General features: G+C 52.9%; 6 protein-coding genes across 6 annotated transcripts; 4 read left to right on the plus strand and 2 right to left on the minus strand.

The window, feature by feature from the left end:
- Nucleotides 1–1,079: 1,079 nt before the first annotated feature.
- Nucleotides 1,080–1,594, plus strand: GLOTRDRAFT_125498 (uncharacterized protein; the record flags this gene model as incomplete). Its single annotated transcript, XM_007864054.1, has 2 exons — nt 1,080–1,321; nt 1,375–1,594. 2 exons carry the CDS (start codon nt 1,080–1,082, stop codon nt 1,592–1,594), a joined length of 462 nt encoding a protein of 153 aa, XP_007862245.1.
- Nucleotides 1,595–2,680: 1,086 nt separating this feature from the next.
- Nucleotides 2,681–4,346, minus strand: GLOTRDRAFT_136127 (uncharacterized protein; the record flags this gene model as incomplete). The annotated part of the gene is made up of 5 exons (XM_007864055.1): nt 2,681–3,508; nt 3,565–3,826; nt 3,882–4,024; nt 4,080–4,168; nt 4,221–4,346. The coding sequence occupies 5 exons, from the start codon at nt 4,344–4,346 to the stop codon at nt 2,803–2,805; spliced, it is 1,326 nt and encodes a 441-aa protein (XP_007862246.1). The 3' UTR covers nt 2,681–2,802.
- Nucleotides 4,347–4,519: 173 nt separating this feature from the next.
- GLOTRDRAFT_113953 (vesicular-fusion protein SEC18) lies at nt 4,520–7,621 on the plus strand. The gene is made up of 10 exons (XM_007864056.1): nt 4,520–4,834; nt 4,888–5,010; nt 5,062–5,490; nt 5,546–5,703; nt 5,759–5,931; nt 5,987–6,121; nt 6,173–6,475; nt 6,536–6,700; nt 6,759–7,121; nt 7,177–7,621. Exons 1-10 carry the CDS (start codon nt 4,647–4,649, stop codon nt 7,516–7,518), a joined length of 2,379 nt encoding a protein of 792 aa, XP_007862247.1. The 5' UTR covers nt 4,520–4,646; the 3' UTR covers nt 7,519–7,621.
- Nucleotides 7,622–7,719: 98 nt separating this feature from the next.
- On the plus strand, nt 7,720–9,064 carry GLOTRDRAFT_109575 (uncharacterized protein). The gene is made up of 6 exons (XM_007864057.1): nt 7,720–7,994; nt 8,045–8,166; nt 8,219–8,488; nt 8,541–8,611; nt 8,667–8,796; nt 8,861–9,064. The coding sequence occupies exons 1-6, from the start codon at nt 7,882–7,884 to the stop codon at nt 8,869–8,871; spliced, it is 717 nt and encodes a 238-aa protein (XP_007862248.1). The 5' UTR covers nt 7,720–7,881; the 3' UTR covers nt 8,872–9,064.
- A 108-nt stretch (nt 9,065–9,172) lies between these two features.
- GLOTRDRAFT_109576 (NAD P-binding protein) lies at nt 9,173–12,252 on the plus strand. Its single transcript, XM_007864058.1, has 13 exons — nt 9,173–9,563; nt 9,614–9,643; nt 9,728–9,745; nt 9,796–9,860; nt 9,914–10,132; nt 10,194–10,278; nt 10,331–10,564; nt 10,715–10,773; nt 10,844–11,512; nt 11,573–11,667; nt 11,724–11,878; nt 11,933–12,045; nt 12,117–12,252. Exons 1-9 carry the CDS (start codon nt 9,231–9,233, stop codon nt 10,875–10,877), a joined length of 1,077 nt encoding a protein of 358 aa, XP_007862249.1. The 5' UTR covers nt 9,173–9,230; the 3' UTR covers nt 10,878–11,512; nt 11,573–11,667; nt 11,724–11,878; nt 11,933–12,045; nt 12,117–12,252.
- On the minus strand, nt 11,355–12,309 carry GLOTRDRAFT_33007 (Orm1 type endoplasmic reticulum protein; the record flags this gene model as incomplete). The annotated part of the gene is made up of 5 exons (XM_007863479.1): nt 11,355–11,510; nt 11,571–11,667; nt 11,724–11,878; nt 11,933–12,045; nt 12,117–12,309. The coding sequence occupies 5 exons, from the start codon at nt 12,307–12,309 to the stop codon at nt 11,355–11,357; spliced, it is 714 nt and encodes a 237-aa protein (XP_007861670.1).
- Between the last annotated feature and the right edge of the window lie 288 nt (nt 12,310–12,597).

Raw genomic sequence — 12,597 nt, forward strand, 5'->3', positions numbered from 1 at the left:
TCACAGGGTAATGTCCGACCAATACTCAATACATAGGAGAGTTGCATGTGTATGACTACATGTAGTCCACATTACCAGAGGACCTCCGAAAATACCAATAAATGCCGGTGCAAGACTCAGTGCCCGGGGTGGCAGCTGGCCTCCCGTGTCCGGACAATCACCGGCATTACTGACATTGACCTTCATCGGTGTCCAGACACCGTCCGGCATCCCCTGCTCAAACCCACCTTTTCTGTTGCACCTGCATCTCACCTCGGGAGTTGCAGTCTTTAGGGCCGTGCAAAAGATTGTAGGAAAGGGAATTCCCAGCCAATCAGAGCTCGCAAAATTCCCCTTCATACAATGTTTTGCACCCCCCCCCCTAACGACTGCAACTCCTGCAGTGTCTATCGGTATTTTCGAGGGTCCTATTATCAGCCACATCGCCTCGGATCCAACCATTCGGAGTGCCAATTCACCAAAAGCGTCTGGATGTGAAAGATATTACATAGTTTGTTGAGGGCAGGTCAGATCTTTGACCGATCTTGCAAAAATGGCGGAGAAAGTGCGAACACACTTGGTCGCAAGACCCGCTCCCCAAGGTAGCGGGAATCTCTGACACCTCTAAACCATGTCCACGCATTACCATAATTTCTGGCATATCAGATGTGCAGATTTTCATGGACATTCTTATATATGCCAGTGCGTCGTCCACAGGCGAGGGCCATGACATTCTGCATAAAAGGCTGGCGCGTGAGCGACCTTATTCTACTATGGCTCAGCCAATCCACGCTCGTATCCTGTGGGACGAACTATACCATTGACGACCAATACGGAGACGCCATTCACGGCTTCCATCCTGTATACTCGAGCACGCCTGCAGGGAAGTGGTCCTTTGGGCCCGAATGCCACCTGCGCATCCAGACCCGAGGCCTTCCAGGCATACCGGGGCACCTGGCACGATTGAACATACATCAACGATACCATTCAGTTAGACATACCTTCTGACGGTATTACCTTTGTCATTTCGTCGCCGAGGTGAGATGAGACGTGCTCATGAAATTCTTTGCCCAGGCACCGTCATCTATGTGTATTGCATTATGGACAATACGAACGGGAATCATGCCAGGTCCACGTACCTTAACTTTGTCCTTGATAACCAGCCGGTTGCCTCGTATTCCCACATACCAGACCCACTTGCCGATGGCAATATGAACTCATTCCAGTACAATGTGCTGGTCTACGCGGACGATACGCTCGACAATGGTGCCCACAGACTGATGCTAGCCGTCGGTGGGAACGGCACCGATGCGCTCATGCTCTTCGATTATGCTGTGTACAGGTGAGTGGGGCAGCACTGTTACCCCCGCACTTCTTATTTTTATCTGTTATTAGCTACGCTTCCATCGCTGCTGCGACTCCGTCCGCGCCCTCTACCGCAGGATCTAGTGTCATCACAAGATCGTCGAACAATCTCGCAATCATCATCGGCAGCGTACTAGACGGTTTCCTCCTGCTGTGTGTCGTCGTTATGGCCTTTCGCGTCTGGCGCCGGACGAGAAGCCTCAACCGTAACGGGCTCAGCATGTCGGAAAGACTCGGAGTCGGACCTTGACGCTGGGAAGGCGCCGTACTCTAATCTATCTCAGGGTAGTGTAAAGAGTCCATACAGAAATGTGACGCTGAGTCTGAAGCGGTCCTCTGGAGAGAGCGAACGGACTCCTTGCATACCTGTGCATTCAATCATGAATAAGATATGCCGCAGATATGTATTCACTAATGTCTGTATATATTACTGTCATTATTGAGCGGAGGGAAAATAAAATACAGCGCTGCTGTTTTTTCTCTGTATAGCAACGCACATCTGCACGGTACTGTTATACGCTACCCAGGCAAGAAGGACGAATTGGGCAGCTTGTGGCAGGAGCCGCAGGAAGCGTGAAGCTTCCCGCACAGCCACTGCACATGTGCGGATCTGAGATCTCAGGCTGTTCCTTCGCGTCTGCGTCCGCTGCATCTCTCAACGACTCGGATATGCACTCATCATCATCTCCAGCATCGCAAACGCACAGCATGGCATGAGAATTTTTATATATGATATATGCAGTGGCATGGTTCCCATGAGAGGCACACACGTTCATGGTATCCTGCATGAACGAACGAAGCTGGCGCATTTATTCTGTTACTAGTATGGCTGAGCCAGCTTGCAACGCTCTTATCCTGTGGGACAAACTCTACCATTGACATAGAGCAATATGACGCTTTCACTCAAGACAGGTGGTTGTTACCTATGTACCCAGAGAAACGGCTTTTCGGACCCGAGTGCCCCTTCTTCGAGCTTGAGGTATTTCAGGCGAACAATAGCATCTATTCAGCTAGCCGTAGACTTGACTGGTATTGTTTTCGCCGAGCTGAGATGATACGTCCTCATAACTCTGCCCAGGGACCCGTGAATTTCTCGTGTATCCAAGTTGCATCACAAACAGTACAACCGGAAACAACATTAGTGTCACCAAACTCAGGGTCGTTCTGGTCCTGCAGTGTACGGAACTTCAGAGGATTCGTCTTAGAACGGGGTAGAAGTTTTTTGTCACGCTTATGTGGGGTGTATTCGGAGTGTGCTTATCAGCAATACTGTTCCCAGCTGGACCCTTCGCATTGCTGTGACTTGCACCGCTCCGATTGGGGGGAGGAGGTAGCACAAGAAATAAGAAATGTCGTTTATAACCTGTACACAAACAGCCATCTGCATGATACTATTATACACTATAAACTAAATCTCCATTAACAAGAATATCTGGCTAAACCATTTCAGACAACACCCTATCGGGCGTGCACCACCGGACTCGTACTCGCCCAGATCTCGTCCACGACCCCCTTCCGCGCACCGATCCGGCTGCCCGTCCAGTCCTCCTCCCCCACCCGCTCCGCCCAGTCGTCCGGTTCGTCCCACGCCTCCCATTCCCGACGGCGCACGTCGTTCTCCTTGTCCTTCACACTGCGCGCCTGTAGCTGAGCGGTCGACGGCAGAGGGGAGTTGATCGCAGGCTGGAGGGGCGAGCGGGGGAGGAGAGGGGGCGGAGGGGAGCGCTTGTATTTGCGCTTCGTGCTTGGGGGCGGGGAGGCGCTCGTGGGGCGCGAGGACGAGGTGGAGTTGCTCACCAGACTGGGGGGGTATGCGTGCATAGCATAGGCGTCGACTAGCGTTTCCCCCGTGGCAGGAGTTGCGGATCCGGAAGCGGAAGGCTTAAGTTCATCTGTGTCGCCTGGATCAAGCGTTTCAGATTTGGCGTGGTCCCGAGAGCGGGAACGGGAAGATGAATGGCGCTGGTTCTCAATGTCGAACCGAGCATGGTGGTGGTCGTCATCGTCCTCTTCAGAGGCGCGGAATAGCGGCTCCCGGTCTGCGTCGGCGCTGGGGCGAGCGGGATCTGGTGGTAGGTTGACGCTGCTGGCTGAGGCTTTGACTATGGAATCGATCAGCCAGAACTGGATGATGTTCATCAAGATGGGGAAGATGCCCATGACGCTGGCCAATGCCAGTCAGCTCAAGATGCCCGTAGACTCCAAGAACGCGGGACGTACAATATCACCTGCACCGCATCTGTCGGTCCTAGCCATGTTAGCAGCCATGCTCCAATCTGGAAGATGCCCGGGAAGAGCGCGAAGAGAGCAATGACGAGGAGCTTCATGGTGGTAATGGCCAAGACGTATACGACGGCCTGACGCGCCCAATAATTTATGGAAGGAGGGTTGCCATATTGGCCGGATTCGAATCCTTTGAGGTTTAACTTGACAGTGAGAAGGTTGGTGGAGAGATATAGGATGAGATAAATTATGGCGACGCCTATTAAGGAAGATTAAGCTCAGCAATAGTGACGTCGTAAGATACAAATACGCACCAAGGGTAGTGTCTATGAGAATATTGAGGAAATAATACACGCATGCATTGCCGGAAACGCGATGAGAGCCAACGTCGGAAATCAAGATATTAACACCGTGCACAAATAGCTGTCCGAGGACTTGTTTCGAGACGTCGAACAACCTGGCAGAAACACATGAAGGGGTGATAAATCATCGAAGTCACGCCGTCGACTCACCAGATACGCCATGGACGTTTTGGCTTTTCCCTATGCCTCTTGTATATGAGAGAAAGGATGACCAGCACACCCATCACACCCTGAACAACCTGTGTCTCTGCAGTTCAGCAGTGCCCATCAGCTATCAGTGCGTCGCCGTACCAAGGCAGTCGGACCAAGCAACCTGCATGAGCCCTGGTCGACGGGGAGGTCCTCAAAAGGGCTGTCTCCTGGCGGCTCATCGATGTCGGAAGAGAGCGTTGGAATGAGGGCACGGGCGACGTGCATCGTGCAGTCGCATTTACTGGACGGCGGTGGCAGCGACGGAGGATCGTTGGCTGGTTCGGCTCCTGGCCGCGGGCACTGGCAGCGCGAAGCAGGCTGCGCTGCGCAACTTCGCTTATCTCAGCATGATCGCGTGCGCTGCAGCCAAACGCGGACGTGGAGATGATCGCGCCTCCAACTCACTGCTGCGGTGCACCGCGACATCGCTGACGACCGACACGTTATAGAACGCTTGCGCCGTCTTTAACACATAAGAAAGAAAGACGTAACAGCGTGTCAAGACTCTAGTACTTAACCGCGGCCATGAGCTTTTTCAGCAGGTCGAACAACAGCCCGGCGCCGTCTCCCTATTCACGCTTGACCGACAATTCATCCTCGCATTCCCTGCCTCCCAGAGGATTGCCCCGCGGCCCGCCCCAGAGATACGACGTTCCCTCAGCAGAGAAGCGCTCGTACGACCGGAAACCACCACCGTCTCACGGTATGGGCAGGTATGTCACTTCTGAGCCTCATTTCGCGGTGAGAATGAATCACGTACGGATAGCTATGGTGTAGTCGGGTGTCCCAACGACGCCCTGGCCCTGACAAACTGTCTCATTGTCCACCCCTCTGACTTCTCTTCCGGCCAACATGTTCTTGTCAAGCAGGCCTTTCCCCTGACTACCCGGTACGTTGTAGTGATGATCGTAGCCGACGAAGATAAATGACGCCTTTGAAGCCATGATAACACGAGCACCCTGCAGCCTGGCACAGTAGGCGTTTCGTCGTCCCAGCGGCAGTGGATAGGGCTGTCCCTCACCGGCGACGAGGTCACTGTAGAACCTCTCCAGTCCCCTCCCTTCCTGCAATCACTGGATCTCGAAGTAGGCTTCATGCGCAAGGGCACTGAGATCGCAGAACAGTACTCGGCAGACGAAATGGCTCACAATTTCTTAAGAGCCTACAACGGCTCAGTGTTTGCTGCTGGAGAGCTGCTGGCCTTCGAATTCCATGGCCAGCATCTTAAAGCGACCGTCAAGGGTGTGGCTCCTCTTGACCTACAAGGAGGCCAAGAACGGGCTAACTATGGAGTTGTAATGGATCAGACGGATGTCACGTTCATGAAGGCTCCTAACAGCGCAATCAAACTGAAGGCGAGCGCGAAGAAGTAGGTCTTTGCCTAAGTATGGCATAGAGCATATGTTGAGAGTTATGTCTTCCAGGCCACCACCCAATTCCATCCTTACACCGAACTTCAAGTTTGAAGATATGGGTATCGGAGGTTTGGACCAGGAGTTTGGAGCAATATTCCGTCGTGCCTTTGCATCGCGTGTGTTCCCTCCGGGACTGGTAGAGAAGCTCGGCATTCAGCACGTCAAAGGTAGGTAAACGCTGGATTATCTCGCCAGTTTGCTGTAATCATCTGAATCTGCTAGGTATCCTCCTGTATGGCCCTCCGGGCACGGGTAAAACACTCATGGCCCGTCAAATCGGCAAAATGTTGAATGCCCGAGAACCGAAGATTGTCAATGGACCTGAAATTCTGAACAAGTTCGTTGGTCAGTCTGAAGAGAATATCCGTAAATTGTTTGCCGATGCGGAGAAGGAGGTACGTATCTCCACCCCCTTCTGTGAGTTGGTAGATCAAACACCCATCGCTGCAGTACAAAGAGAAGGGCGACGAGAGTGATCTACATATCATCATTTTCGACGAGTTGGATGCCATCTGCAAACAGCGTGGTTCGACGCAAGGCGGGACCGGTGTAGGAGACAGTGTCGTCAACCAGCTCCTGTCCAAGGTGCGCTTGCAGCATTGTCACCGCCTACAGATCTAATCCCGCGACCTACAGATGGACGGTGTAGACCAACTCAACAATATCCTCCTTATCGGTATGACAAACAGGCTGGACATGATCGACGAGGCGCTCCTGCGTCCCGGCCGTCTGGAGGTGCACATGGAGATCTCGTTGCCCGACGAGAAGGGTCGGCTGCAGATCCTGAATATCCATACCGCGAAAATGAGGTCGAACGGTGTGATGGACGACGACGTTGATTTGGTGGAGCTGGCTGCGCTGACGAAGAACTTTTCTGGCGCTGAAATCAATGGTCTGGTGAAGGGTGCGACGAGTTTCGCATTCAACAGGCACGTCAAGGTAAAGTTCTCCTCACTATCGTTGTTCTATGACAGAGCCATGAGCTGACGCCGCATGTAGGTTGGTACAATGGCCGGTATCTCTGACGATGTCGAGAACATGAGAGTGAACCGGAACGACTTCATGAATGCCCTTGAGGAAGTACATCCCGCCTTCGGTGTCTCTGAGGAAGAGCTCCAGCAGGTCGTCCAGAACGGCATCATACATTATGACGGGATTGTCGACGTAAGTGCGCTGCATCAGGGATGGAACAGAGTTTCCTATGAACATGTTACATTCACAGGAGATTCTACGGACAGGCGAGCTGTTTATCGACCAGGTCCGCACATCGTCGCGAACACCCCTGGTGTCGATTCTGCTCCATGGACCGAAGGGCTCCGGCAAGACTGCGCTTGCGGCAACCATCGCACAAGCGTCTCAATTCCCTTTCATCAAGTTATTGACACCGGACAATATGGTCGGTTACTCGGAAGGGCAGAAGGTCGCTGCTATCAACAAGGTGTTCACGGACAGCTACAAGAGTCCGTTGAGTGTCATTGTAGTGGACAGCATTGAGAGGCTCCTCGATTTCGCGCCGATTGGACCAAGATTCTCGAATGCAGTCCTGCAAGCCTTGTTGGTTCTCTTCTCTCGACGTCCACCCAAGGTGAGTTGAATCTATGTATTGAAACTCGACGAGTGTTTTGTTTACCCTCGCTCAGGGACGACGCCTGCTGGTGATCGCCACTACTTCAGTGCGGTCCGTATTCCCGGAACTCGGGCTTTCGGACGCGTTCGACTCGGAACTCCACGTCCCCCCGATTTCCTCATTACGTGCGCTCGACAAGGTGTTCCGCGAAGTCGAGCTGTTCCAGTCCAGTGACGACCGGAGGAGGGCGATTGCTATGCTCCAGCAGGCAGGTCTCGGGGACGAGGGCGAGGACGGTGTCTCACGGCTCAATATCGGCATTAAGAAGCTATTGAGTGTCATCGAGATGGCGAGACAAGAGCCTGAAGCCGTGGGTGAGCGGCTGACTTCGGCGTTGATGGGTCTTGGAATGTAAGCCCTATGGACATCACTCTTATCATTCATTAGAGTATAGGATTGCATATACGCTGGAACCTGTACGCATACTTCATCGCCAATACATGGATACGATAGCTCGCTACGTAGTACGTGCCGTGAAGGATGCCGCTGCGCAGCAATCGCCCATATTCCCACACCAGCATGTTTACTGGAAATGGATATGGCAGGTGATTTAAGGCTGCAGCCGACCCTACCTCATCGCCCAAGTCCTGTTCTTGTCTAAACGCCGTCGCACCCCTAGCGCTTACGAGGTCGACTATTCCCTCGCGACTCTGCTGCCTTTGATCTGTATCAAGTTCTTCAATAGGGACCTCATCTGATTCTTTGTGGCACTGAAGTTATGGAAGATCCTATCCATCCACCACCTCTCTCTCGCTCTGGATCGACACCCAAGCCCAAGGGTATCCTCAAGAATGCACCTCATCCCCCGGCGTCACCACAGCAGGGGCCTAGGTCCGTGAAATCTTCACCCGAGTCCGTACTCCTATCTGACACGCATCTAGGCTTCAATGGGATGAAGAGAACCTGGCTGCGACGGAGATCCAGAAAGATAGCTTGATGAAGATTACAGAGCCCAAAACGCCATTTGTTCGATACAACGCAGAGACCGACACGATTGAAGGAGGTATGTTAAATGAACGGGCGACGCTAAGATGCATGCTGATTGCGGTGATCAGATATCCCATCGCTGGACCTGTATGCCGGGCAGCGAGCGTCTCCTGCGCCGCTAGCACAATCCCCGACGAACGCCGATAGCTCCGGGCCTTCGTCAAGACGCACGTCCTTCTCGAGCACGGGCGGTCGGCCGTCGTTGTCTGGTCGATCAGGGAGTGCGACCTCGAGCAGGAGCACGAGTTTCAGTCTGCCTAATGATGCGAGAAGGGAGATCAGGTCAGTGGAAGGGGATAGAGGTGGTGAGGTAGAAGAAGAGGAGATGGACGAAGAGAGTACGTTGTCCGATGCGTCACACGAGTCGTAGTACTGACCTGACTCATGCAGCGGCGGCTAAACACGAAGCTTTCGTGAAGGCGCGAGGCAGGCACTACTCTAATGAAGCACAAGCTATGAAGGTAGGTGGTGCATTATCTCACGTCGTTGTCCATGTTCTGGCTGACTGGTTTACAGCTTGCTGCGAAGCTAATGGAGGAAGAAGATGACGATGATGCGGCAGAGACAGATAGTCGAGCGGACACTGCTAGTGAGGATGTATCCATGGAGGATTCGGCTGCAGATGAGGTTTCCCCAAGGGTAAACGGTGAGCTCTCTTTATGTTGTGCTCTAGTGGGAACTGGCCATGCTGACACTATTTGTGGGCATAGGACGCTCCTAATAATGAAACGGCGTAGCAAGCTTACCATCGGACTTGTGCCTCGTCCCGTCTGAGTATACACTGCATGCCAGATCCCAACTGTTTCCTTGCCTCGCGTCTCGTTTCTGTAGCTCTGAGTATCTGTATGACCAATGTTTCCCTTGCTTGCATTACCTGCTCTAATATAGGGGACGAGATATTCCCACGTGATAAGATGCACTCGTACTAGTCATCTCAGATTTGTGGACGATCAGTGGCTTCAAAATTGCAGCCACCTGTATACGTACCTATAATTTATCCACTGTCCCATTGGCCTGTTCTGCTGCTGTGGCGTTTCTTGTGAAGGCACATTGCTATCTGGTCTTTGGATTGTACATAGGATGTCTCTCGGAACGCCTGCAATCGGCAAAGGTCTGCTGCTCAAAGCAGACACCATCGCGAATACTTTCCGAGATGAAATTCAGAAGTCTCTTGCTACTCGACAGAAGGCACCGAAGCTCGTCGGCATACTTTCCACATCGCAGTCGCCCAGCAGATACTATGCCGAGTTCACCCGCAAGCAATGCGAAGAATTGGGCGTCAACTTCGTATTGAAGGAGACTGGAGCTGCCTTGAACAAGGACAGAGTCGCGGATGACAAGCTTGCGGAGGGGGAAGGCGTGGAAGAAGCCATCATAGAAGCCAACGAGGATGACTCTGTAGACGGGATCATGGTGAGTATTTCGTTTTGAGATGTCAGGCCCAATTCACACCTTTTCGTAAGGTGTATTATCCTATTTTCGGTGTACAACAGGTTGGTTAGGCTGTACATGACCGGAGAAATTCCGGATCCGTGCACCGGTCCACAAGCTAAACAAACACATTCTCTCCGTAATAGGACCAATACCTGCAACAGGTGAGGATCTGCATTGTGTCGACCGTAAGATGCTCACCGTTGAACGTCAGGTTGTGTCCCCGCTGAAAGACGTAGAGGGCCTCCATTTTAAGTTCCATTATAATTTGTACCATAAGTGCGTCTGTCCGTTCGACTTCTGCGGGTATGCGAACTCACGAGGACGCTAAGTATCCGCTTTATTGAGCCCAAAGGATTAGTATCCCCGGTCACCCCGAAAGATATCCCGTCACAGCCTGCAGATGACACACCCCCTCCTGGGACCGTCAAGTCGATCCTGCCATGCACGCCATTGGCCATCGTGAAATGCCTGGAACACGTCGGCGTATATAATAAGATCCTCCCATATGGGGATCGTGCCTATGGGAAGACCATCACGGTCATTAATAGGTGAGGCGAGTGGTATAGGTGCTGACATATATGACCACTAAAGGTACTGTATTCATTGCAGGTCTGAGGTGGTTGGCCGACCGCTGGCTGCTCTGCTGGCGAACGACGGAGCGAGAGTGTTCTCCGTCGACATCGACTCCATCCAGGTATATAGGATCTGTTATTTCGCTGCCTTCCGGACCTTCTCATTTGGCATAGGAATATACGAAGCGACCGCGGGTCTCGACTGACTCGTCGTCGACGCGGTACCACCCGCGACATATCGTCCACCCATCTTCATTGTCTCTGCAAGAATGCCTGGCCCTCTCGGACGTGGTTATATCCGCGGTGCCGAACGCTGAGTACAAAGTTAAAACAGAGTGGCTGAAAGACGGATGTGTGGCCGTCAATGTGGCTGCGGAGAAGAACTTCGAAAAGGATGTCAGGGAAAAGGCATGTGTTCCTTATCGTTCTCCGCCAGAGAAGCTATCTCCGTCAGGAAACTCAGTTTCTCTTAGGGGAGGCTGAATACACTCCTGCGGAGCGGTGATATGAATGGATTCATTGGGAGTGCCCGTGCTGACTGACATCGCACTACGTTAGGCATCCCTCTATCTCCCCGCTGTGGGCAGAGTTACTATCATGATGCTCTTGCGTAACCTGTGCGTGCCCATGTTCATACTACTCATGACTCGCTCCTCACCTGCAAGCACCCCGTCTCGCGTTGTGTAGCTTACGCCTCCAGCAATGTCGGGAACTCCTCTAGCGTGCGGGCGTGGGTTCTGAGGTTAAACGTACTTCCGCAACGGTCAACAAACATTGCTGTAAGCGCCAAGGAGGCTGCGCATCCACGGCTGCTGTCAATAGGGACGCCTGCCCCTTGGAATGTATAGTACACTGGAGAGTATGGTACCCACTAGATATGGAACTGTCCTGTGCACGCTAGATAAATAGGCAGAAGGGTGTTTTGTAGAGATATGATTTTGATGGGATGAATGAACGAATGAATGAACGACTGAGAGACGATGTATATTAAACTTGTCGAGATAATGATGACCCCGTCCGCACTGATGCACGACCCAGAGCCAGTGATAATTCCTTCATTGAACAATTAGGTGGATGACGCTGCGTCAGTCTACAAAGGGGCAAGACTATGTATCAATGGCATACTAGTATAGGATTGAGAGCAACCGGATAACCAACAAGAGAAGACGAACGTTGTCAGGTAGTGGGACCCGTAGTGTTACTGGAAATATGAATCTGTGAGATGGGGGACGGGTGGGGACGAGGCGGTTCCGTTGGGAGTCGGAGTACCGGAGCCGGATGGGAAGCCCGGGGTCACAGGAGTTGAGACGCCAGAGGCTTCGTCAGACATGAAACGCACGCGCTGCCGATGGGCCTGTGTGTACGGAGATATGTCAGATTGTTGCGTTGCATAGGGTGCAAGTGGAATGATTACCTGAGGGAGCTTGGGTACTAAGCCTAGTATGAGGGCCGTGAGGTTGATCGCGAAGACCCAGGGGTTGTATTGTGTGAAATGCGTGGAGAGGAGGAATCTATGGATATTGGTGTAGCATCAGGACGTGCGCGAACGCGATAGGGATGAACGTACAATACGATGGGAACGGTAATGAGCCACTTCTTTGCTGGAGTGTACTGCGCACCTTCGTCTATCTGCTCCCATAACGTTAGATCATCATACGCTCCTCCGTGCAGCTCGTTGTCGAAGGGGATGCCTGTCTGCCAGTGGAAGATGAAGTAGGAGAGCTAAGCCGAACGGATATATTAGTTGCTGGACTGGTAGAGGTACCAGGAGCGTACAATGATGTAAAGGAGATTTGTTAGTGTCCAGCTGACTTGCTGGTTCATTCCAGGCAGCGTGTCGATGAGGATCTTTCCTGCGACTATCAGCACCGGGTGAATGAGCCATGCACCTGTGCGTCAAGTGAGTATCAAGGTCACACGATGCACGAGAGACAATGATGCATGAGCACCCACAACGCACCCTTTCTATTAACCCATTCCGCGTTGACGTTAGCATAGGCACTCTGGTCGAGCACCTCTTCCTGGGAGCTAGGGCCGACCTGCTCGACCTTCACAATGCTTCCACTTCGCCCGCGCGCCCTTAATGCGGGCGGCAGTGGGCCCGAGGTAGCGACAGACAGGGCGGGAATTTTGGATGCGGCAGCTCTGGTCATCGTTGTCATGGGCGGCAGAGACAGCGGTGAAGAGTACCTAAGGAAAGACGAGGACGCGCCACGGCTGGAGATGCGGTGGTGCCAGAAATATCTTGCCCGCGAGGGAAGCTGCGGACTCTGTGTGAGAGCCCTAACCTTGGCCTGCCGGTCCCCCGTGGACTGCGCGGACCTGCGCGCGGTCTGTGGCGTTGGCCCGCGCTCAGGCTTTCCCTCCAACTCTGAGGCTGCATTGCGCGCTGCTCGGGCGTCCCAGATGCAACTGCTACAATGGTGTACGGTAGAGCCGGC

Source organism: Gloeophyllum trabeum (genome assembly GCF_000344685.1).
Source record: "Gloeophyllum trabeum ATCC 11539 unplaced genomic scaffold GLOTRscaffold_00002, whole genome shotgun sequence".
NCBI classification, from domain to species: domain Eukaryota; kingdom Fungi; phylum Basidiomycota; class Agaricomycetes; order Gloeophyllales; family Gloeophyllaceae; genus Gloeophyllum; species Gloeophyllum trabeum.

What these genes read in the sequence shown, in the direction of transcription:
- GLOTRDRAFT_109576 (XM_007864058.1), top strand. Translation starts at nt 9,231, where the DNA reads ATGTCTCTCGGAACGCCTGCAATCGGCAAAGGTCTGCTGCTCAAAGCA. An exon ending in CATTATAATTTGTACCATAA is followed by an intron (nt 9,861 to 9,913) that starts GTGCGTCTGTCC and finishes GAGGACGCTAAG; the next exon opens with TATCCGCTTTATTGAGCCCA. An exon ending in ACCATCACGGTCATTAATAG is followed by an intron (nt 10,133 to 10,193) that starts GTGAGGCGAGTG and finishes TATTCATTGCAG; the next exon opens with GTCTGAGGTGGTTGGCCGAC.
- GLOTRDRAFT_109575 (XM_007864057.1), top strand. Translation starts at nt 7,882, where the DNA reads ATGGAAGATCCTATCCATCCACCACCTCTCTCTCGCTCTGGATCGACA. An exon ending in GACCGACACGATTGAAGGAG is followed by an intron (nt 8,167 to 8,218) that starts GTATGTTAAATG and finishes TGCGGTGATCAG; the next exon opens with ATATCCCATCGCTGGACCTG. An exon ending in AGAGGAGATGGACGAAGAGA is followed by an intron (nt 8,489 to 8,540) that starts GTACGTTGTCCG and finishes TGACTCATGCAG; the next exon opens with CGGCGGCTAAACACGAAGCT.
- GLOTRDRAFT_113953 (XM_007864056.1), top strand. Translation starts at nt 4,647, where the DNA reads ATGAGCTTTTTCAGCAGGTCGAACAACAGCCCGGCGCCGTCTCCCTAT. An exon ending in CCGTCTCACGGTATGGGCAG is followed by an intron (nt 4,835 to 4,887) that starts GTATGTCACTTC and finishes ACGTACGGATAG; the next exon opens with CTATGGTGTAGTCGGGTGTC. An exon ending in CTGAAGGCGAGCGCGAAGAA is followed by an intron (nt 5,491 to 5,545) that starts GTAGGTCTTTGC and finishes TATGTCTTCCAG; the next exon opens with GCCACCACCCAATTCCATCC.